The sequence below is a fragment of the Esox lucius genome, chromosome 11 (genome assembly GCF_011004845.1).
Source record: "Esox lucius isolate fEsoLuc1 chromosome 11, fEsoLuc1.pri, whole genome shotgun sequence".
Taxonomy (NCBI): Eukaryota; Metazoa; Chordata; class Actinopteri; order Esociformes; family Esocidae; genus Esox; species Esox lucius.
Genome location: NC_047579.1, coordinates 54,341,595 through 54,365,061, shown reverse-complemented (window position 1 = coordinate 54,365,061; position 23,467 = coordinate 54,341,595). Strand labels below are relative to the sequence as shown.

Below are 23,467 nucleotides of genomic sequence, written 5' to 3'. Positions count from 1 at the left end.
TCCACCACTGACCACAGCCCTATAAACCCAGGTTGTCATTTGGGCTGCTGATGTCATATATACAGTTGAATCAACTCTATGTTGGCCAACAGTCTGTTGTAATGGAAGATCTGTGTAACTGGACCATCCATGACCTCATGTCGGATTCCTGCGTTAGCTGTGGGAAACAGGAGAAAAAGAAAGATGGACTGGGTGAGGGTGTGGTCCATTGTCATTCATTCAGATTTCTACGGGTGTGACTTGTGGAAAACAGTTTCATACAGAACCATTAGGAAAATAAACTTGTGGTACTAATTGAGTCTTCTGTTTTCAGATGTAGGTTTACACCTGCTATAAAAGCTAGCATGTTGGTCTGTTTTTCTTCAAACCATATGTAGGCTGGTTTCTAGGATTCCAACCGTCTGAAAACAACCCAACTCGTCTTCTTCTGAGGGATAACAGACTTGAGTCCTGACATTTAGATGTCTGTCTGGAATGAGTACACCCGGTCTGTGGACCCAGCCATCTGACCCACGCCACACCTACTTTCTGGACAGATCTGAATTACGCTAGATCTCAGGCACACATGCCATCTCTTTACTGCAACCATCGACTCGATGTACCTTGCATTTCTGCCTCATATCACTGAACAGTGGCAGAAAAAAATATTATAGCTGTAGTCTAACACCACAGTTTCTGGAAAGCCTCCCGACAGCCAGTGGGTGTAAATGTTTTATTGACGTCCTGTCTGGTTCAGGCTTGTTTCATGACATGGCTGCATCAAGACTAATACCCCTATTGGAGAAATAATCACCAGACTGCCTCTCCGTTTGTGATACAATTAATTACTTCCATGACATGAATCTCTGCCACTCTGTTTAAATAGCATGAAGAAATACAATGCGAGTATTATAACCAGCTGTTCCTCAAAGACTTTGAAGATGTCTGGGTTAGTTCTGACATTTGTTATGATGTTATACACAATTTACCGAGATGTTGTTTGAAGCTGCTGTATGTGTCTGGGTTTCGTATGTTGGAGCAGATGTAGACATCTGGGGGCCTGCCATTGGCTGAACACCTTAAGATCTTAGAGAGGAGTTTCACCAGACAGCCAGTGAGATCAGGATCATACACCACATCTACAACACAGGAAACCAGGGTCCATATGGAAGTTACATTATAAGTCACTTAGCAACTGTTTCTGACCAGAGCAACAACAGTTACAACCACAACATTGTCACAGTGATGGATTTAGGATACAACTACTACCTCCCCCAGACCCACGGGCAGATGCTGGACATCAATATGAGCTCATGGATTGAGTGTCTCCTACCTGCAGCAATGACCATGTTGACTCCCATGACACTGAGCTGTTCCTCTGTCACCAACTCCCAGTCCAAATCCTCCACACTCACCCACACTCTGGGAGGGTTATGGTTGGCCATCTTCCCCTCACCACTGTCAGACACTCTGGGAGGGTTATGGTTGGCCATCTTCCCCTCACCACTGTCAGACACTCTGGGAAGGTTCTGGTTGGCCATTTTCCCCTCATCACTGTCAGACACTCTGGGAGGGTTATGGTTGGCCATCTTCCCCTCATCACTGTCAGACACTCTGGGAGGGTTATGGTTGGCCATCTTCCCCTCATCACTGTCAGACACTCTGGGAAGGTTCTGGTTGGCCATCTTCCCCTCATCACTGTCAGACACTCTGGGAAGGTTCTGGTTGGCCATCTCCCACTCCTCACTGTCAGACAGTCTAGGAAGGTTCTGGTTGGCCATCTTCCCCTCATCACTGTCAGACACTCTGGGAGAGTTCTGGTTGGCCATCTTCCCCATATCACTGTCAGACACTCTGGGAGAGTTCTGGTTGGCCATCTTCCCCTCATCACTGTCAGACACTCTGGGAGAGTTCTGGTTGGCCATCTCCCCCTCATCACTGTCAGACACTCTGGGACGGTTCTGGTTGGCCATCTTCCCCTCATCACTGTCAGACACTCTGGGAAAGCATTGGTTGTCCAGTCCGTTGACCAGAAGGTTGTCCCTCAGTCTCTGTAGAACGCTCAGGTGACAGTCACTGAACACATACCGGGAGGGACTGCAGCAGCGACACACAGTGATACCGGCCAAGCCCACGCCACTGCCAAGCTCCAGAACAGTTCTGTAGGAGACATCACAGATTGAATGTCAAGGAGAGACATGGGCACAGAGAAAAAGGAATACACACACACACACACACAGTACCTGGCACTGAAGAGGTGTGGGTTCTCCACTGCCCACTCAGCCAGGTAGAGGCCGGCCTCCCATGTCACCAGGCCTGTGGTACCTTCAGATATCACTGATACGCTCTCTGATAACGTCACAGCCTCTCCACCTGGCTGCACACACAGGTTATAATACACATTATGTCTTCACATTAAAACTTCTATTGATCTACCGTTCTAGATTATAATCTATTTGTTTTATAGTTTTTTCGGTTTTATCAACTTCATTGTTTATTTGTACCTTGGTTTCTAAGAAGGATTTTCCTCTATCTGAAATGGTCCCCTACTTCTCATACAGCATGCTAGGTCTAAAGTAGCGTACTATACAGAACGCTGGGTGCTGGGGCTACAGTCTAAAATATATATGGAAGTAGGGGACTATATATGTACTATATATGGAATACAGTATCTCACAGTATCTCACAGATACTTTGTAAATATTTGAGTATATATTTTCAAGTGACAACACTGAAGAAATGACACTTTGCTACAATGTAAAGTAGTGAGTGTACAGCTTATATAACAGTGTAAATGTGCTGTCCCCTCAAAATAACTCAACACACAGCCATTAATGTCTAAACCGCTGGCAGCAAAAGTGAGTACACCCCTAAGTGAAAATGTCCAAATTGGGCCCAATTAGCCATTTACCCTCCCCGGTGTCATGTGACTAGTTATTGTTACAAGGTCTCAGGTGTGTTAAATTTGGTGTCATCGCTCTCACACTCCCTCATACTGGTCACTGGAAGTTCAAAATGGCACCTCATGGCAAAGAACTTGCTGAGGATCTGAAAAAAAGAATTGTTGCTCTACATAAAGATGTCCTAGGGTATAAGAAGATCGCCAAGACTCTGAAACAGAGCTGCAGCACGGTGGCCAAGACCATACAGCGATTGAATAGGACAGGTTCCACTCAGAACAGGCCTCGCCATGGTCAACCAAAGAAGTTGAGTGCAAGTGCTCAGCATCATATTCAGAGATAGACGTATGAGTGCTGCCAGCATTGCTGCAGAGGTTGAAGGGGTGGGGGGTCAGCCTGTCAGTGCTCAGACCATACACCGCACACTGCATCAAATTGGTCTGCATGGCTGTCGTCCCAGAAGGAAGCCTCTTCTTAAGATGATGCACAAGAAAGCCCGCAAACAGTTTGCTGAAGACAAGCAGACTAAGGACATGGATTACTGGAACCATGTCCTGTGGTCTGATGAGACCAAGATGAACGTATCTGGTTCAGATGGTGTCAAGCGTGTGTGGCGGCAACCAGGTGAGGAGTACAAAGACAAGTGAGTCTTGCCCACAGTCAAGCATGGTGGTGGGAGTGTCATGGTCTGGGGCTGCATGAGTGCTGCCGGCACTGGGGAGCTACAGCTCATTGAGGGAACCATGAATGCCAAAATGTACTGTGACATACTGAAGCAGAGCATGATCCCCTCCCTTCGGAGACTGGGCCACAGGGCAGTAAACCAACATGATAACGATCCCAAACACACCTGCAAGGCCACCACTGCCTTGCTAAAGAAGCTGAGGATAAAGGTGATGGACTGGCCAAGCATGTCTCTATTGAGCATCTGTGGGGCATCCTCAAACAGAAGGTGGAGGAGCGCAAGGTCTCTAACATCCACCAGCTCTGTGATGTCGTCATGGAGGAGTGGAAGAGGACTCCAGTGGTAACCTGTGAAGCTCTGGTGAACTCCATGCCCAAGAGGGTTAAGGCAGTGCTGGAAAATGATGGTGGCCACACAAAATATTGACACTTTGGGCCCAATTTGGAAATTTTCACTTAGGGGTGTACTCACTTTTGTTGCTAACGGTTTAGACATTAATGGCTGTGTGGTGTTATTTTGAGGGGATAGCAAATGTACACTGTTATACAAGCTGTACACTCACTACTTTACACTGTAGCAAACTGTCATTTCTTCAGTGTTGTCACATGAAAAGATATAATCTAATATTTACACAAATGTGAGGGGTGTAAGTACTTTTGTGAGATACTGTAGGGTTCTGGGGCTACAGTCTAAAGTAGTGTTCCATACAGGACACGGTGCTGGGGCTGTCTAAAGTAATATAATATATAGGGAATAGTGTCCAAGGGTTCTGATCTAAAGTAGTGTACTATATAGGGTGCAGGGTCTGTGGTCTAAAGTAGTGTACTATATAGGGTGCAGGGTCTGTGATCTAAAGTAGTGTATTATATAGGGTGCAGGGTCTGTGGTCTAAAGTAGTGTACTATATAGGGTGCAGGGTCTGTGGTCTAAAGTAGTGTACTATATAGGGTGCAGGGTCTGTGGTCTAAAGTAGTGTACTATATAGGGTGCAGGGTCTGTGGTCTAAAGTAGTGTACTATATAGGGTGCAGGGTCTGTGGTCTAAAGTAGTGTACTATATAGGGTGCAGGGTCTGTGGTCTAAAGTAGTGTACTATATAGGGTGCAGGGTCTGTGGTCTAAAGTAGTGTATTATATAGGGTGCAGGGTCTGTGGTCTAAAGTAGTGTATTATATAGGGTGCAGGGTCTGTGGTCTAAAGTAGTGTATTATATAGGGTGCAGGGTCTGTGGTCTAAAGTAGTGTACTATATAGGGTGCAGGGTCTGTGGTCTAAAGTAGTGTACTATATAGGGTGCAGGGTCTGTGGTCTAAAGTAGTGTACTATATAGGATGCAGGGTCTGTGGTTTAAAGTAGTGTATTAAATAGGGTGCAGGGTCTGTGGTCTAAAGTAGTGTACTATATAGGGTGCAGGGTCTGTGGTCTAAAGTAGTGTACTATATAGGGTGCAGGGTCTGTGGTCTAAAGTAGTGTACTATATAGGGTGCAGGGTCTGTGGTCTAAAGTAGTGTACTATATAGGGTGCAGGGTCTGTGGTCTAAAGTAGTGTACTATATAGGGTGCAGGGTCTGTGGTCTAAAGTAGTGTATTATATAGGGTGCAGGGTCTGTGGTCTAAAGTAGTGTACTATATAGGGTGCAGGGTCTGTGGTCTAAAGTAGTGTATTATATATTGAGAAGGCTGCTATAGGGAATATAGACTGTTTAAGGAACAGGGTGTGTGTAGTACCAGTAGATAGGACTTGTAGCACTCTTTCCCCTCCTCCACACACAGGACCTTCCCCAGGGCATCATACAGCTCATCCAGGGGATGACTCTCACTGGCTTCATGCTGTTTAAACACACAGGTATGTCATCATGTCTGTCTCTGTAACACATGGACAATTACGTTGATTTGGATGGTATTCAATGCTACATTCTGGCATTTGGAAGAATTTTCAGTGTGGCCTGAATGTATTTAAACATTTCCTTCCATACAAGACCTTTACATTGCATGTGTTACTATTGTATATTAGCATAAGGCACTATTAATTAATATTTTTACTGTATATTATCATAAGGCACAACGCATTGCCAATCTGCATTCAGGATTCAAAACAACCGGTTTATAATTTAATTCATACTCAAATTAAAGAACCCACAATTTTGATGAGCTGAGAGAGGAACAGCCTCCTATATCTGACAGATGGCGGGTATTTTCGGCATAGAGGGTGAAGGCATGTCTGTCAGAAAGGGAAAAACCGTTTTTAAGATGACACTTCTATTTTGGCCAGGTCGACATTGAAAATGAGAATTGGGTGAATGGCTTTAACATAATTCAATAGCGATCTTTGACCTACCCGTTTCAAAATCTCCAAAATTATTTCCGATGACCTGTCGTTTTCGAGCTCCTTTTCAAGGAACTGTTGAAAGCATACAAAGTATTTCTATTACCTAACGCGTACATTAATTACGCAGACTTGTTTTAGACAGTAAAACGTGCAAGAAACCCTACTTACATGCCAAGGGAAAGAGGGCAGTAGTCTCATAGCGAAAAAACACTTTTGGAAGTTGTATATAACATCAGCTCTATTCTTCACGCAAGTAACATTAGTGTCTCCGGTATTATATTTAGAGTGATACATGTCGTTTATTTTAAACCACGATTATAAAGTAATTTAACATTTAATTAAATTAAAACGTCGGCTGGCCACATGCATTTAATTTGAATGGAGTTGTCATCTTCCGCATTGTGGAAGCACTACGCCTGTTGCAGTGATGGTAAATGTAGTTTTGTTAAGACTACAGGTTGATATCGCTTCCCCTCGCAGACGTCTACAACAGAAATACACTTAAGTCCGGAAATATTTAGACACTGACACAATGTTCACAACTTTGGCTTTGAACGAAGTGAAACAACCGAGATTCCGTTGAAGTGCAGACATACAGCTTTAATTCGTATGATACGTTTTCTGTTCATTCACAGTCCCCTTATTTCAGGGGCTCAAATGTAATTGGACAAATTAACACAATCATAAATACAATTTTCATTTTAAATACTTTGTCGAGAGTCTTTTGCAGGCAATGACTGCGTGAAGTCTGGAATGCATGGATATCACCAAATGCTGGGTTTCATCCTTTGTGATGCTTTGCCAGGCCTTTACCTCAGCTATCTTCAGTTGTTCTGCCATAAGTTTTATCTTCAGCAAGTGAAATATTCCACTTCTTCTACATTAAGGAATAGTTTGTGGCCTGGATGAGAAGGGTCCCTGATGATGCCACACGCCCTGTGCAGACACCGCTTGTGCTGTAGGTCTTCAGTGGCTGGGGGCTGAGTAGCAGTGATGTGCTGGAGGTCTACGGTGGCTGGGGGCTGAGTACCAGTGATGTGCTGGAGGTCTATGATGACTGGGAGCTGGGTACCAGTGATGTGCTGGAGGTCTACGATGGCAGGAGGCTGGGTACCAGTGATGTGCTGGAAGTCTACGATGGCTGGGGGCTGAGTACCAGTGATGTGCTGGAGGTCTACGGTGGCTGGGGGCTGAGTAGCAGTGATGTGCTGGAGGTCTATGATGACTGGAAGCTGGGCACCAGTGATGTGCTGGAGGTCTATGATGGCAGGAAGCTGGGCACCAGTGATGTGCTGGAGGTCTACGGTGGCTGGGGGCTGAGTACCAGTGATGTGCTGGAGGTCTATGATGACTGGGAGCTGGGTACCAGTGATGTGCTGGAGGTCTACGATGGCAGGAGGCTGGGTACCAGTGATGTGCTGGAAGTCTACGATGGCTGGGGGCTGAGTACCAGTGATGTGCTGGAGGTCTACGGTGGCTGGGGGCTGAGTAGCAGTGATGTGCTGGAGGTCTATGATGACTGGAAGCTGGGCACCAGTGATGTGCTGGAGGTCTATGATGGCAGGAAGCTGGGCACCAGTGATGTGCTGGAGGTCTATGATGGCAGGAAGCTGGGCACCAGTGATGTGCTGGAGGTCTATGATGGCAGGAAGCTGGGCACCAGTGATGTGCTGGAGGTCTATGATGACTGGGAGCTGAGTACCAGTGATGTGCTGAAGGTCTACGGTGGCTGGGGGCTGAGTACCAGTGATGTGCTGGAGGTCTATGATGGCAGGAAGCTGGGTACCAGTGATGTGCTGGAGGTCTACGGTGGCTGGGGGCTGAGTACCAGTGATGTGCTGGAGGTCTATGATGGCAGGAAGCTGGGTACCAGTGATGTGCTGGAGGTCTACGATGGCAGGAGGCTGGGTACCAGTGATGTGCTGGAAGTCTACGATGGCAGGAAGCTGGGTACCAGTGATGTGCTGGAGGTCTACGATGGCAGGAAGCTGGGTACCAGTGATGTGCTGGAAGTCTACGATGGCTGGGGGCTGGGTACCAGTGATGTGCTGGTTTTCATCACCCGTTGCAGGGATTTCCAGTTGGCTACGGAGCAAACCATGCTGTGGTGCAGATAGTCAGAATGCCCTCGATTGTGCAGCGCTACTGCGCCTTTTTCAACAGGGTTGAGGTGTTGAGGGTCCAGGAGAGTTGTGGACACCCAGGAATTTGAAGTTGGACACACCCTCCACCTCATTCCCACCGATGAGAACTGGGGCGTGACTCCAGCCTTTAGATTTCCTGTAATCCACAATGAGCTCCTTGGTTTTCTTCGAACTGAGGGCCAGGTTGTTGTCAGCACACCATGCCACCAGGCACTTGACCTCCTCCCTGTAGGCTGACTCATTGTCACTGATCAGGCCTTTACTTGGCCACTCCTGAGGCAAGTAAAAAGGCCTGCATCTAATCATCAGGTACTCCAGATTGGTTGAGCAGTGACTCATGGTGAAGTAAGTTTCTACACCATGTTTTGTTTACATAAATGCACCTCCTCTGGTCTTACTGGAGTCATCTACCATCCAATCAGCTCTGAAGATGCCACGCCCTTCCAGCTCGATTATGTTGTTGTTAAGCCACATTTCTGAGAAAATTATGATGCTGCAATCCATAACCAATTTTGTGAGATGGTTTTCAGTCGTATTTCTTCCAATTTGTTTGCCAATGATTGTACGTTAGCGAGGAAAAGGCCAGGTAGTGAAAGCCGATGGGGGGCTAGCATTAGCCTAGCTCAAAGGCCTCCACGCTTCCCACGCTTTTGTTTACGATCTCGGTGCCACACCTGGGCACTTCCAGTCAGTTGTGATGTGTATAGCATCTCCCGGGGTTCTTTGTGATCTCCAGTGGAAGTTGGAAGTTATCAAAATCTCTGTGCATTGTGCTCCAGTGTCCAGGAGTTCCTGTCGGCTGTACTGAGTGTATGCCAGGCTGTATTGAGTGTATGCCAGGCTGTATTGAGTGTATGCCAGGCTGCATTGAGTGTATGCCAGGCTGTACTGAGTGAATAAACTAAGAACACTTAAGGAAATTACTGTGAATTTGGAAAAACTTGGTAGATGCTGGCCGTTGCCATGTACATGCATCGCCATGAACTAATGCTTGTCTTGACTAACATTTTTTTTAGCAATTTTTTTTAATGATATATACTTACCATAATTAGACTGAGTGGTTGTCCAATTTACCAAACTGCAACCCACTCTGGATAAGAGCGTCTGCGAAACTGTAGAATAAATAATGTGTGTGAGCTAAGCACCATCTGAACAGAAAACCTCTGATTCAGAACCTGAGCAATGAAGTCAAAAGTCCACCGCAGAGCCAAGGGGTGTGTCTCTCTCTATGTTCACCCCCCCCAACAGATTCAAGAGAGTTAAAGATCAAGCCAAACCTTCCTCACAGCCATCCAAGCCAAGCCATTCTGCATATTTCCACACTGCTCATCCCAACCAGGAACACGTGTGACAGCATGCCCACCAAACTGATGACCTCAGTGAGCTCTGCAGGCACCTGACCCACATGAGGGAGTTGCTGGGGCGGGAAGAGATGAGGAAATTCCTGCTGACGATGCCTCCCCCTCTTCTGTCTGTCTTTCTGACTTTGCTCCTTCTTTTACACTGTGTGTGTGTGTGTGTGTTGTGTAGCAAAATTCCACAGCAGTGTGTGTGTCATAACACCACAGGCTTCAGAGGGCTGTTCTGGAAAGTGAGGTCTGCTGTGCTTGCCGTCAGACGCTGAGGTACAGGGAAAAACTACAAGGCAAAAACTTTATCTCTACTAACAGGTATGGATATTCATCACATTATAATTACATTATTTTTCCCTGATTTTAATTACAAATTTTTTTTGCATGCATTTTGGAAATAATGTAATAATATGATTGTTTTTCTTCTTGCTTTGCTCTTAGAGGTTAAGGCTTAGTAACTGTCAAGCTCAACTTCTGAACAGAAATGTGATTCATAAAATAAATATGATTGATGTATTTTTGACAATGAATGAGAAGTTTATATGATTTAAATAATATAAATGACTGGAACCGATAAGGATCATTCAGTATCATTACATTCTCTTACTGGTATAACGTCTCTGGTGTCTCTTACTGGTACGCCATGTCTGGTGTCTCTAATTGGTATGGCATCTCTGGTGTTTCTAACTGGTATAGTGTCTCTTACTGGTACATCATCTCTGGTGTCTCTTACTGGTACGGTGTCTTTGGTGTCTGTACAGTCAAAGTCTAACAATAACAACACCTATGCTGTTATGTCTTCAATCAACAGAATTATTTTAGTAATTACTGACTACTTGTTTCAGTAAGACATATAGAGCAACCAGCTGAGTGATATGTCATTGCTGTTGCCAAATGTGGACTCTCACTTCCATCCTCAGTGATTTCAGTTGACATTTTTTTACAGGCATTTCATCACTTATAACCAGTAGTGGCTCAAATTTTTGTTTAGAGAAGACTATAACACAAATTATAGCCTTTCCTGGTCTGTTGACAGCAGAGGAATAATCTAATATCAAGTTGTGAAATAATTAACTTCCCATTTAAGTACCATTCCCCTTCGTCACACTTTGAAATGAGGTGTTATACCAATGACTCCCTATTCTCTTTGTAGTGCACTTCTAGTGACCAGTACACAGTGTTTGTATTGAAAGAAGTGTGCCATGTAGGGAAGAAGTGTGCCATGTAGTGAAGAAGTGTGCCATGTTGGGAAGAAGGTGCCATTTGGGAATCCATCATATTTACCCTCAGTAGAATCTATCACAGAAGGGAAATGTCAAAAAACCGTCATTGAGTGTTACCAACAAAATATCTCCAGGGAGGCATCTGCAAGAACATGCACCGAATGAAAAGAAAGAGGTGAATAGAAGCATTGAGGCATGCCAAGAGGGAGGGGCAGAGGGGAACGAGGAGAGAGAAGGAGATGTGGAGAGGGAGAAGGAGAGGGAGAGGTGGAGACAGGGAGGTGGCGCGAGAGATGATACAAGGAGATGGACAGAGAAAGGTGGAGAGGGGGAGGTGGAGAAAGATGGAGAGGGGGAGGTGGAGAGAGAGAGGGTGGTGGAGAGAGAGAGAGGGGGAGAGATGGAAAAAGAGAGAAATAGAAAGAGCTACAGAGATTAGGAGTGAAGCTGGCATGGTAAAGATGTACAGTGCCTTCGATACATGTTGGTACAGATCTCTTCCCTGGAGTGAGACGTTAGATTCACACTCTAGTTCCATTAACATTAGGTCTCACTAGATGCACTAGATCTCATTATGTCTCACTAGGTCTCAGTAGCTGCACTAGGTCTCACTAGTTCTCACTAGATCTCACCAGCTGCATTAGGTCTCACTCGTTCTCATTAGGTCTCATTAGGTCTCACTCATTCTCATAAGGTCTCACTAGGTCTCACTATCTGCGCTAAGTCTCACTTGTTCTCATTAGGTCTCATTAGGTCTCACTCATTCTCATAAGGTCTCACTAGGTCTCACTATCTGCGCTAGGTCTCATTTGTTCTCATTAGGTCTCACTAGGTCTATCCTAGCTGCCCTAGGTCTCTCTAACCCTCCTAGTTGTCATCTGTGATTGGTACCTTTACAACACAGTGATACTCACTGGAAATGTCCCTATAGGGCTCTGGTCAAAAGTATGCCACTATCTAAGGCCTAGTGCTCTGGGCCAGTTTAGGATACAAACTTTCTCCAACTCCTTGTCCTTACAGGTGGAGTTGCGTGGGACTCTAATCATGATAACCAAACTGGGCATGACGCTACTTCTGCTGGCTGTTGCCATGGCAGTGGTGATGGGACAGCGGCGTGACCGTCGCCCGGCAACCACAGATGAGTGGAACTACAGGGAAGGCTGTGAGCTCAGATGTTCTGTTCGTTTCCATAGTTACGGAAATTGAAACATACCATAGTCTAAACTTTGATGTCGTCTTGCAGAATATGCAGGACGACATCAATGCAGATTAACATAAATAGATAGCTGTAAATATCACAATGTCTGGTAATATGATGTGTGTGTGTGTGTGTGTGTGTGGTTTCTAGCGGAGAAGGTGAATATGCGTGGGGTTTCCAATCTGACTCAGGTTCTGGACAATTGGAGGTTTGATATCCTGAGTCAGATGAAGACACTTCTCCAGAATGACCACCAGTCACTGCTTCCAGACTATGCCAGGTAGGCTGTGTGGGTCTGTGTTTTTAGGTGTATGTGTTGGGGTGCGTGTGTGTGTTAAGATGTATATTTGTATTTAGGTTTCAGACATTTTATTGGTCCTTTCAAGGAAAAGTGCTTTTCAAGGCTTTTCAACAGCTTTGTTTATTTCAATGCAAGGAAGCGGTGAGAAAATGCAACTATTCCCATATCACTATTCCCATATCACTATTCCCATATCAATATTCCCATATCACTATTTCCATATCACTATTCCCATATCACTATTCCCATATCACTATAGCAAGTTGAATGAGAAGAGGAAAGAGATGGTGAGTGCTGGAAGATGAAGAAACTGCTCTAAAACAACCAGCAGTGAAGGTGTGTGTGAGAGAATGGATTTGAGTAAGCAAGCGCAGTACTCCCAGGAATCTATTTTCAACTATGTTTTAAATTAATGTATCCATTCATAATCAAATCAGACCTCCTTCTGTTTTCATTTTGCAGATGGTAAAAAAAAGTTTATACTGTGTTGTTCAGGAATAGCCGAAACCGACACGATGTGGCTGGATATGTCATATGGAAAACTACAATTTCATTGGCTAAAATAGAACGTCTCATTATTGTCAGAAAGGGGGAAAAGTGGTTGAAAGGCAGTTAGATTGCATCCCAAATGGAACCTATGCCCTTCATAGTACACTAGGTTTGACCAAAGCTGACCCGGTCATAGGAAGTAGTACACTGGAAGGAGAATGTGGTGCCATTTAGCCCGTACCTGAAAGGAAGAGGTCCATTTCCTCTCTCTGGTTAGGAAGGGAGTCTCTCTCAGCCCACAAGAACACATAACTACCACTGGTCACGCCTTATTTAAGTTTTATATTTTCTCTCCTCTTTTTTTCTCTGCTTTTCTTTCCTCTCTTCTCTTGTCCTCTGCCCACCTCTCCTCTCTCCTCCTTTCCTCTCCTGTCTCCTCCCCATGTTCTGATCTCTCCTCCTTTCCTCTCCTCTCTTTCCTCGTCAGAATCCAGCCCCTGTCTGAGGCTCTGGATGACCTTTACAAGGAATTCAATGCCCTCAAGGCTCACCTCGGTGACCTCAGTGAGAAGTTTGTTGCCATTGAAGCCTTCATTGATGAGGTCAAGGCAGAGCGGACCAATAGCGGGGCCTCTGTCCAGGCCACCAACCCGAACCCCGCCCCTAACCCACAGCCCACCAGGAGAAGAGTGGTCAAGAAGAAAGCTACTGCTTCCTAAATGAAAAAAGCTACCCATGTTAAAAGTGTCTTAAAAGTGTCTAAAATGAAAAACGAATAAAGCTAACTTTTTTGCATACAACTATGTTTTTTTGTTGTTGCTTGGATGTCAGTGTCTATGGCAGGTCGTTTTTCAGCTCAACCCTAATTCAACAAACCTGTCCCTAGTTTAGCAGCTCATCAAACCCTTGACTATCTGAATCAGATATGTCACAATGTCGAAAGCCTCAGACGGGCGGGATTCTAATAACCAAACAGGGTGGTTGCAGTTGCTCTATAAATCCTCTAGAGGGAGACAGTGTCTTGTGTTAGCATTAATGGCTTCTTGGGATGAATCAATTTGAAAACAAGAATTGCGTTCCTAAATTGGTTAAAATGTGTATTTCTTCAAGATGCTTTGTGCTACATAGAATATAGACAACAACAATATTAAAAATGTTTTTATTTTTACAATGAGGGTCATCCCTGGGGAGCTGCTCAGACAGCATTATATCCTGAACAGACATGGCAAGCAGACAAAAGGCTGGTCACAACCAGAGCCATTGGATTTTATTCAATGGCGACCTGGCAGCTCAACTGTTTTCCCCTGGCAGGGTTTTTTACCAGCCCAAAGCTAACACATCCCACCTGACTAATCAGTCTTGTTAGTTCAAATGGATAGATTCTGTCGATAATGTATCTTATCATCACTCACACACATGTATGCCTGCGTCTCATGGGGTAAGTAAATATAAATATAGTTTAAAACTCATAATTATCTGTTTCCTTTTATGACCTGCAGTAGAAAAATGCAATGACTATCCTCGGATACTTTTCACCAAAGAAACGTGACAATATCTGACCACAAAGTCAGCATCCTGAATTCACACTATAGGACACAGAAGAATAATTTGTGAAGGGGCTTCAGGAGGCAATATATGTTCTGCCTGGGGATGGAAAGATATGAAAAATATTCTCTATATAATAGACTCGTCTCATAACAAAGCTCATCTTGAGGCTGGAATATATAATGTATATTGTGTGTGTGTATATATATTTATATACACACACACACACACACACATATATATAATATATATATAATACATATATAATATATATAATATATAAGATATTTCCTATTATAACTTATAACTAAAGTTACACAATCCAAAGATTTAATGTAATGAAGAAAAGAGAAGGTCAATAATTTTCAATATAAACACTTGACCACGTACTGAATGTTTGTCAGATTTAAATTATTGGATATTATCATGTGATACTGAGAGTTATTATGAAATATATTAATATTTCATGCCATAGTGAGGTTTGTGGCTCCATAATATCCTGTAGAGACTTCAGCCTGTGCCTTAGGCGAACCAAGGTTGAACTCTCAGAAACACACAGAGTGTTTCTGAAGGTGATGGGAAGATCGACTTGTAACTTGATCGGATAATTTTGAGGCTTTCAGTGAACAGGACAAAATCTTCAGACACGCCCTGACTTTGATTCTATAAGGCATTGTGCGCTTTGCGTGATAAAGTCTGTGACACAAGATGCATAGTCCGTTTAAAACCTGCATTGTTTAATAGTTGTTCTCTCTCTAACAAAGCCTTACTGGTTAATGACTTCATCATTGACAATAAACTAGACATAACGTACCTGGCAACAGCCAAATGAGTTTTACGAACTTAATCAATAAATCCTTACTGGTTACACAAACATCAGCCAGCCTCACACTTCTGGGCGTGGAGGTGGTGTCACCACCGTCATGAGGAGCTCAAAGTAGAATCTGTCCGTCTCAACACACCTTATTTGAATATCTAGCAGTTAAACCCTCAACCCCTGATTATTTCAACCATTTATAGACCTCCAAATTCACCTGAACTATTTTTAACTGAACTTTCTTCATTGTTGACTTCTGTCTGTGCCATGTTTCCCAATATATGTATTGTAGGTGAATATTCACATTGACAAAATAGCCAGCTGTAATTTGATGTCCCAACTTGACGGTAGAATTTAGATAGAATTTGTTCCACTGGTGCCTGTCCCTCCAATATTACTGATGGGCATTTCCCTATTTCTGACTGCAAACATGTTCTGTTCGACGTCTCTGTTCCCCATTCAAGGCAAGATGTTGACCGTAACATCAAATTTTGAATTGTAAAGAGCTTAAACCTACCGATCTCAAAACCCTGATTGAAACACACCCCACCCTGCCTCCCTGCCGCCCTCTGACCTCACCACCCATTACGTCTGCCTGTCCTCCTCCCTTCATGCTCCCCTCAGAACCGCTCAGTGTCCTTCCCTCACACTGCTCCCTGGTACCCCCCAGAGCTACATCAGTTAAAATCACTGGACGACAACTCAAACGCCTTTACAAAAGAAATGGTCTTGAAATCCACTGCCAAGCATACAGAGATCATCTTATCAACTATACAAAAACATCCTTCTACTCTGACATCATCAACTCCTCTTCTCCACAGTCAGCCGTCTGCTTCTGACCGGCTGCTTCTGACCGGCTGCTTCCCTGCTGACCCCTCCCCCGATCAATCCAGCACGTTCCTTACATTCTTCAACACTAAAATTCTCAACTTTCTTACAATCAATGCCCCCTCAGACAACCTGTCTTGTAAGAAAACCTCAGAAGGACCAGTCTATACCACCTGCCTCTCTGACATCAAACCAGCCACTGAAAAATTCAAAATCATCCACCTGCCAACTTGACACCATGCCCACTAGGCTTGTTAAAGCATGCCTTCCTGCCATCTCACCCCTTCTCACTCACCTGATCACGTCCTCTCTCACCACTGGTATTGTATAGCCCTCCCTGAAGATTGCTGCTGTCTCCCCGATCTTAAAAAAACCTAATAACCCCGATAACCTGAACAACTACCGACCCATCTCCAACCTGCCCTTTCTCTCCAAAAACCTTGGAGAGAAAGAGCATTCAACTACAAAACTATCTCCATTCTAATAACCTCCATAAAACATTCCAGTCTGGTTTCCGCTCCAAACACAGCACTGAAACAGCCTGTGTCCAAACCATCTCCATTCTAATAACCTCCATAAAACATTCCAGTCTGGTTTCCGCTCCAAACACAGCACTGAAACAGCCTGTGTCCAAACCATCTCCATTCTAATAACCTCTGTGAACCATTCCAGTCTGGTTTCTGTTCCAAATACAGCACTGAAACAGCCCGTGTCCAAACCATCTTTATTCTAATAACCTCCATGAACCATTCATGTCTGGTTTGCGCTCCAAACACAGCACTGAAACAGCCTTTGTCAAAACCCATCAACAACCTCCTACATGCAGCTGACTCTGGCTTACTATCCATCCTGGTCCTCCCAGACCTGAGTGCAGCTTTTGATGCCATTTCCCATCCTGGCTGGTGTTGGTGTCACAGATGTTGTTCTCTCCTGGTTCTCCTCCTACCTCACCAATATGTTGGCAACAATATTGCCATTATATACCTCCTACCCCTGGGGATGATCATTATGTACCTCCTACCCCTGGGGATGATCATTATGTACCTGCCACCCCTGGGGATGATCATTATGTACCTGCCACCCCTGGGGATGATCATTATGTACCTGCCACCCCTGGGGATGATCATTATGTACCTGCCACCCCTGGGGATGATCATTATGTACCTGCCACCCCTGGGGATGATCATTATATACCTCCTACCCCTGGGGATGATCATTATGTACCTCCTACCCCTGGGGATGATCATTATGTACCTCCTACCCCTGGGGATGATCATTATATACCTCCTACCCCTGGGGATGATCATTATATACCTCCTACCCCTGGGGATGATCATTATGTACCTGCCACCCCTGGGGATGATCATTATGTACCTGCCACCCCCGGGGATGATCATTATATACCTCCTACCCCTGGGGATGATCATTATGTACCTGCCACCCCTGGGGATGATCATTATGTACCTGCCACCCCTGGGGATGATCATTATGTACCTGCCACCCCTGGGGATGATCATTATATACCTGCCACCCCTGGGGATGATCATTATATACCTCCTACCCCTGGGGATGATCATTATGTACCTGCCACCCCTGGGGATGATCATTATGTACCTGCCACCCCTGGGGATGATCATTATGTACCTGCCACCCCTGGGGATGATCATTATATACCTCCTACCCCTGGGGATGATCATTATGTACCTGCCACCCCTGGGGATGATCATTATATACCTCCTACCCCTGGGGATGATCATTATGTACCTGCCACCCCTGGGGATGATCATTATGTACCTGCCACCCCTGGGGATGATCATTATATACCTGCCACCCCTGGGGATGATCATAATATACCTGCCACCCCTGGGGATGATCATTATATACCTGCCACCCCTGGGGATGATCATAATATACCTGCCACCCCTGGGGATGATCATTATATACCTCCTACCCCCGTGGATGATCATTACATACCTCTTACCCCCGGGGATGATCATTATATACCTCTTACCCCCGGGATGATCATTATATACCTACCACCGTCTGGGAATGATCATTATATACCTGCCACCCCTGGGGATGATCATTATATACCTCATACCCCCGTGGATGATCATTATATACCTCTTACCCCCGGGGATGATCATTATATACCTGCCACCCCTGGGGATGATCATTATATACCTCATACCCCTGGGGATGATCATTATATACCTCCTACCCCTGGGGATGATCATGTGACACCACAACATTAACTTTCACTGCTATGCTGATGACACCCAGCTCTACCTCTCCATCTAACCCGCCTCCTCTCTCCCATCTCCCTCATCAACTGCCTTCAAGATATCCGAAGCTGGATGAACACGAACCTCCTTAAACTCAACAGCAACAAGACAGAGGTCATTCTTATTGGCTTAAAAATCCACACTCTCCAAACAGCAAAACCTCAGCATCACCATTGATGGCTCTCCGGTCCCCCTGACTTCTGAAGTAAAAATCCTTGGTGTCACCCTGGACCACACCCACTCCTTTGAATCCCACATAAAATCCATCTGGTCATGCTTCCGACCTGGACTAATTTTAAATAGACTCTGGATTCAGCCCACATGCATTTAATAATTATTACAATTGTAATTTTAATATGGTCAACCAGCACAGCCAGAAGAGGACTGGTCACCCCTCTGAGCCTGGGTCCTCTCTAGGTTTCTTTCCTAAATTTCTCCCTTCTTAGGGAGTTTTTCCTAGCCGCTGAAATTCAACATTCAATTGACAACTGCTGATAAATACATTTGATTGATCACCCGGATAGCTTTTTTCCATCTCCGTAACATCTCAGGACTCTGACCTCACTCTCAGCACTGAAGCTCTCATTAATGAGAAGCTTCAACGTCCTACCGATCTCCCCACAAAAGTCATCAACCCACTCCAACTGGTCCAGAACTCTGCAGGAAGAATCCTCACCTGCACAAGATCATCCGAACAGATCACATCAACTCCTATCCACCTTCACTGGGTCCCTATGCTCCTCCTCTGCTGGTCTCCTTGTCACCCCCCCACTTCACCTCTCCCCCATGGGAGGCCGTGCTTTTAGCTGCTCTGCCCCAGGACTCTGGAATGCACTCCTCCCTCACATACAACTGTCCAACACGGTCACCTCATCCACAGCACTCCTCAAACACATCTCCTCCATACTGCCTCCAACCTTTAGCCATTCCCATCTTTGCCCTGTGTATTTGTTTGATTTGTCCCCTGATTTTAGACTTATTTTATAACTGGCACTGTTGGTTAACTCACTTATATAGGCCTATTTTTTAGTAAGATGTCCTTGAGTGCTTTGCCAGTCCCTCTATTGTCCTGATGAAGGAAGTAACTCTACACGTTGTAAAATGCATTTCCATGCACACAGCAGTAAAAGACAATTTAACAGAAAGGCCAAACAATAAGCGTCTAAATAGGTCCTAAAAGTGCAAATGAAATCTTAAAAGAATTCCACAGTTTTTGTGTAAAATTAGCAAAATAACTTTGAAAAGTGTCAAAGACTTCAGGGTGTGTTACCATTCCTCAGGTTTGAGAATCACTTGTCTATAACACACACACACACACCTGTCAGGTCTGAAGCTAATCTAGTAACTCAACATTACTGTTTTCACCTTGAGTCCACAAGGCCCTCGGCGGCCGTGTCTGATCACTGTGTGTGTTGTAAAGTAATTGACCACTGTTCCAGGGTCAGTTAAATGGCCTGTTCTCCATCATTAACATTAGACCTTGGGTTTTTACATCTCATCCCAAATCTACATGAAAGGGGTGGAGAGTTGGCTACCTGGAGAAAATAGTATTATGGGATGTACTGGAGCTGGACACACACACACACACATATATATACACACACATCCACATTTTGTGTGTATTTTAGTAGTTTAATAGACAGCTCCAATAATAAGGGAATTTTAACCTGTGACTCTAACCCTTAAACGTGGACATGAGGGAGTGATGACACCTAGTGGTGAAAGCTGGAAATGTCTGTGTGTGTACTTCACCTTTGACAGTTCCGTGGCATTCTAAAATGGTGCCTAGCACCCTGTGTGTCAGTGTTAAAGCCCCTCCACCGCTGGCTGCGTCAGTCCCTCCTGTCATATTGTGTCTGTGTCTATCAAGCTGTCGTCATAAAGAGCATGCTGTGATCAGATGGAGCTCACCCTACAGCTGTTACTGTTTTCACCTTGAGTTGAAATGTGCCCAGTATAGCTGTGCTATTTGCAATGTTTATCATCCAGCATCTAACATTCAGCGTCCATCATCCAAGGCCTATCATTCAGCATCTGTCGTCCAGTCTCTATCGTCCGGTGTCCATCGTCTGTCATCCATCATCCAGCGTCTATCTTCTTGTGTCCATCGGCCAGCGTCAATCGTCCAGCCACTGTCATCCAGCATCTATCGTCCGGCGTCCATTGTCTGGCGTATGTCATCCAGCGTCTATCGTCTGGCATCCATAGTCTGGCATCTGTTGTCCAGCCTCTATTCTCCAGCATACATCATCCAGCATCTATTGTCCAGCGTCTATCGTCCAGAGTCTATTGTCCAGTGTCTATCGTCCAGCATCTATCGTCCAGCTTCTATTGTCCAGCGTATATCATCCAGTGTCTGTCATCCAGCGTCTATCATCCAGCGTCTATCATGCTGCACCCCCCTGCTTCTTCACCTCCTAACATAAACACTGTCAGACCCTGGTTGAAATGTATTTTCAGGAGGCACTGTATTAAAAACAGAAGATTCTGTAGTGGAAATCACTGTATTAAAAACAGAAGATTCTGTAGTGGAAATCACTGTATTAAAAACAGAAGATTCTGTAGTGGAAATCACTGTATTAAAAACAGAAGATTCTGTAGTGGAAATCACTGTATTAAAAACAGAAGATTCTGTAGTGGAAATCACTGTATTAAAAACAGAAGATTCTGTAGTGGAAATCACTGTATTAAAAACAGAAGATTCTGTAGTGGAAATCACTGTATTAAAAACAGAAGATTCTGTAGTGGAAATCACTGTATTAAAAACAGAAGATTCTGTAGTGGAAATCACTGCATGGGTTAAGGAACACTTCTGAAAACCATTGTCTGAGAACACAGTACATCGCTGCATCCACAAATGCAAGTCAAAACTCTACCATGCAAAGAAGAAAACATATATAAACAAGATCCAGAAACGCTGCCGCCTTCTCTGGGCCTGAGCTCATTTAAGGTCTGAGGCGAAGTGGAAAACTGTCCTGTGTTCTGACAAATAAAAATGTTAAATGATTTTTGGGAATCATGGACGTCGCGTCTTCTGGACTAAAGAAGAGAGGGACCATCTGGCTTGTTATCAACACACAGTTCAAAGCCAGCATCCATGATGGTACGGGGGTGCATTAGTGCACATGGCATTGGTGACTTGCACATCTGTGAAGGCACCATTAATTTCCAAAAACAATAACACTTATCAGTTGACATTTGATATGTTGTCTTTGTACTATTTTCAGTTAAATATAGGGATAAATGATTTGCACATCATTGGATTGTGTTTTTATTTGCATTTTACGCATCGTCCCAACGTTTTTGGGAACAGGGTTGTATTGGACTGTATTCAGAATGTTTGAGACTTGCCATCCTGATTAGAATCCAAAATACAATCCTCTTTATAAATAAAGTAAACATAAACAAAGACTGTTTATACTCAAAACACTGTCTAATGATTTGGGAGCAACTTTCCCTAACATTTTAAAGCAGGTTGACTGCTTTCTTGTTGTTTGAACTATAAACAGAGTTTCCTCATAGTCTTTCTTTCAGAGTTCAGGGACAACAAGGAAACCTTAAAGTTTGTAACAAACTTAATAGGTAAGTAGGAGCAAGCCCATGTATTGATTTATAGGTTAAGAGTAAAACCTTAAAATCAGCCCTAACCCTAACAGGCAGCCAGTGTAAAGAGGCTAGTACAGGAGTAATGTGTTCACATTTTTTAGTTCTAGTTAGGATTCTAGCAGCCTTGTGCAACGCTAATTTAAGTTTATTTATTGATTTATCAGGGTAACTGGAAAGAAGAGCATTGCAGTAATCTATTCTAGAAGTATCAAAAGAAGTGACAAGACAAAACCCATTATGTATGAGTCAAGTATGGCTTCAAAGACTTTTTGAAGGGGGTCATTGGACTTTTCCATATGTATATTTAAATCGCCAAAGATTTGAATTCTCTGCTGTGACTACAAGGTTAGACAAGAATTCTGGAGAGTCACTGAGGAACATTGTGTATGGCCCAGGGGGCCTGTAAATAGTACCTATGAAAAACTATTTATCAGCCTGGTTAGCCTTCACAAGTAAAACTTCAAAAGATTGAAAACCAGTGATGGGTCTAACAGTAAGTTCATATTTACGGTCATAAATATTTAAATCTAGTTATTAAATCTAGTTTATGATCAGTGATTAATTAATTTACTGCACTTGCCTTTGGAGCAAGGGATTTAACATTTAGGAGTCCCATTTAGAGATGCGAGGTAATACAGTCATTTATATTTGGGACTGAGGTGGAGGAAGGCTATGTCTTAATAAGTATGCTATTGTTAGTACTATCTTTTCTCAGCCTGGAACGAGTCTCAATAGGCAGAACCATGCTAACTGCTCTGGCTATGCTATCGACTGACTCCAATATCCTAGCAGGCTGGCTAAAAGTTCTGCACCATATCTCATAGTGAAGCTATAGGAGTGAGACTCCTGTCTATTTTCCTAGATAAAAGAAGAGCACCACTCCAGCTAGGATGGAGTCTGTCGATTGATTGATTTGATTGATTGATCCCTGAACTAGACATTACCATTACCATTTAACTCCTGTCCTCTTTCTCGTCCTCACCCATCCCCCTATCCTCCCACTCCCCCTCCCCTCGAGGTCCAGAGGCGTTCTTCATTAATCAATCAATCAATCTCAATCCAAACCTTTAATGAGAATCCTGTTCCAGGGTCATGACCAGGGTCATGCAGCATGTTTTAGGGTCATGCAGAGTGTTTTGACCAGGGTCATGCAGCATGTTTTAGGGTCATGCAGAATGTTTTGACCAGGGTCATGCAGCATGTTTTAGGGTCATGCAGCATGTTTTGACCAGGGTCATGCAGCATGTTTTAGGGTCATGCAGCGTGTTTTGACCAGGGTCATGCAGCATGTTTTAGGGTCATGCAGCGTGTTTTGACCAGGGTCATGCAGCATGTTTTAGGGTCATGCAGAGTGTTTTGACCAGGGTCATGAAGCATGTTTTAGGGTCATGCAGCGTGTTTTGACCAGGGTCATGCAGCATGTTTTAGGGTCATGCAGCGTGTTTTGACCAGGGTCATGCAGCATGTTTTAGGGTCATGCAGAGTGTTTTGACCAGGGTCATGAAGCATGTTTTAGGGTCATGCAGCGTGTTTTGACCAGGGTCATGCAGCATGTTTTAGGGTCATGCAGCGTGTTTTGACCAGGGTCATGCAGCATGTTTTAGGGTCATGCAGAGTGTTTTGACCAGGGTCATGCAGCATGTTTTAGGGTCATGCAGAGTGTTTTGACCAGGGTCATGCAGCATGTTTTAGGGTCATGCAGCGTGTTTTGACCAGGGTGTTCTGATAATGTTTGAGTGCGGGATGATATCTGGAACGGACGGATGACACGTGCCCAATGGCTCCACAA

At 44.3% G+C, this 23,467-nt stretch overlaps 2 protein-coding genes across 2 annotated transcripts; one reads left to right on the top strand and one right to left on the bottom strand.

The window, feature by feature from the left end:
• Positions 1-22: 22 nt before the first annotated feature.
• Positions 23-6,292, bottom strand: eef2kmt (eukaryotic elongation factor 2 lysine methyltransferase). Its single transcript, XM_013136158.4, has 8 exons — positions 6,059-6,292; positions 5,900-5,962; positions 5,702-5,782; positions 5,290-5,391; positions 2,223-2,356; positions 1,313-2,139; positions 969-1,118; positions 23-157 (listed from the first exon to the last, which is right to left on the bottom strand). The coding sequence occupies exons 1-8, from the start codon at positions 6,182-6,184 to the stop codon at positions 54-56; spliced, it is 1,587 nt and encodes a 528-aa protein (XP_012991612.3). The 5' UTR covers positions 6,185-6,292; the 3' UTR covers positions 23-53.
• A 3,263-nt stretch (positions 6,293-9,555) lies between these two features.
• On the top strand, positions 9,556-13,395 carry si:ch211-76l23.4. The gene is made up of 4 exons (XM_034295352.1): positions 9,556-9,704; positions 11,630-11,771; positions 11,958-12,087; positions 13,085-13,395. Exons 2-4 carry the CDS (start codon positions 11,654-11,656, stop codon positions 13,314-13,316), a joined length of 480 nt encoding a protein of 159 aa, XP_034151243.1. The 5' UTR covers positions 9,556-9,704; positions 11,630-11,653; the 3' UTR covers positions 13,317-13,395.
• Positions 13,396-23,467: the final 10,072 nt, after the last annotated feature.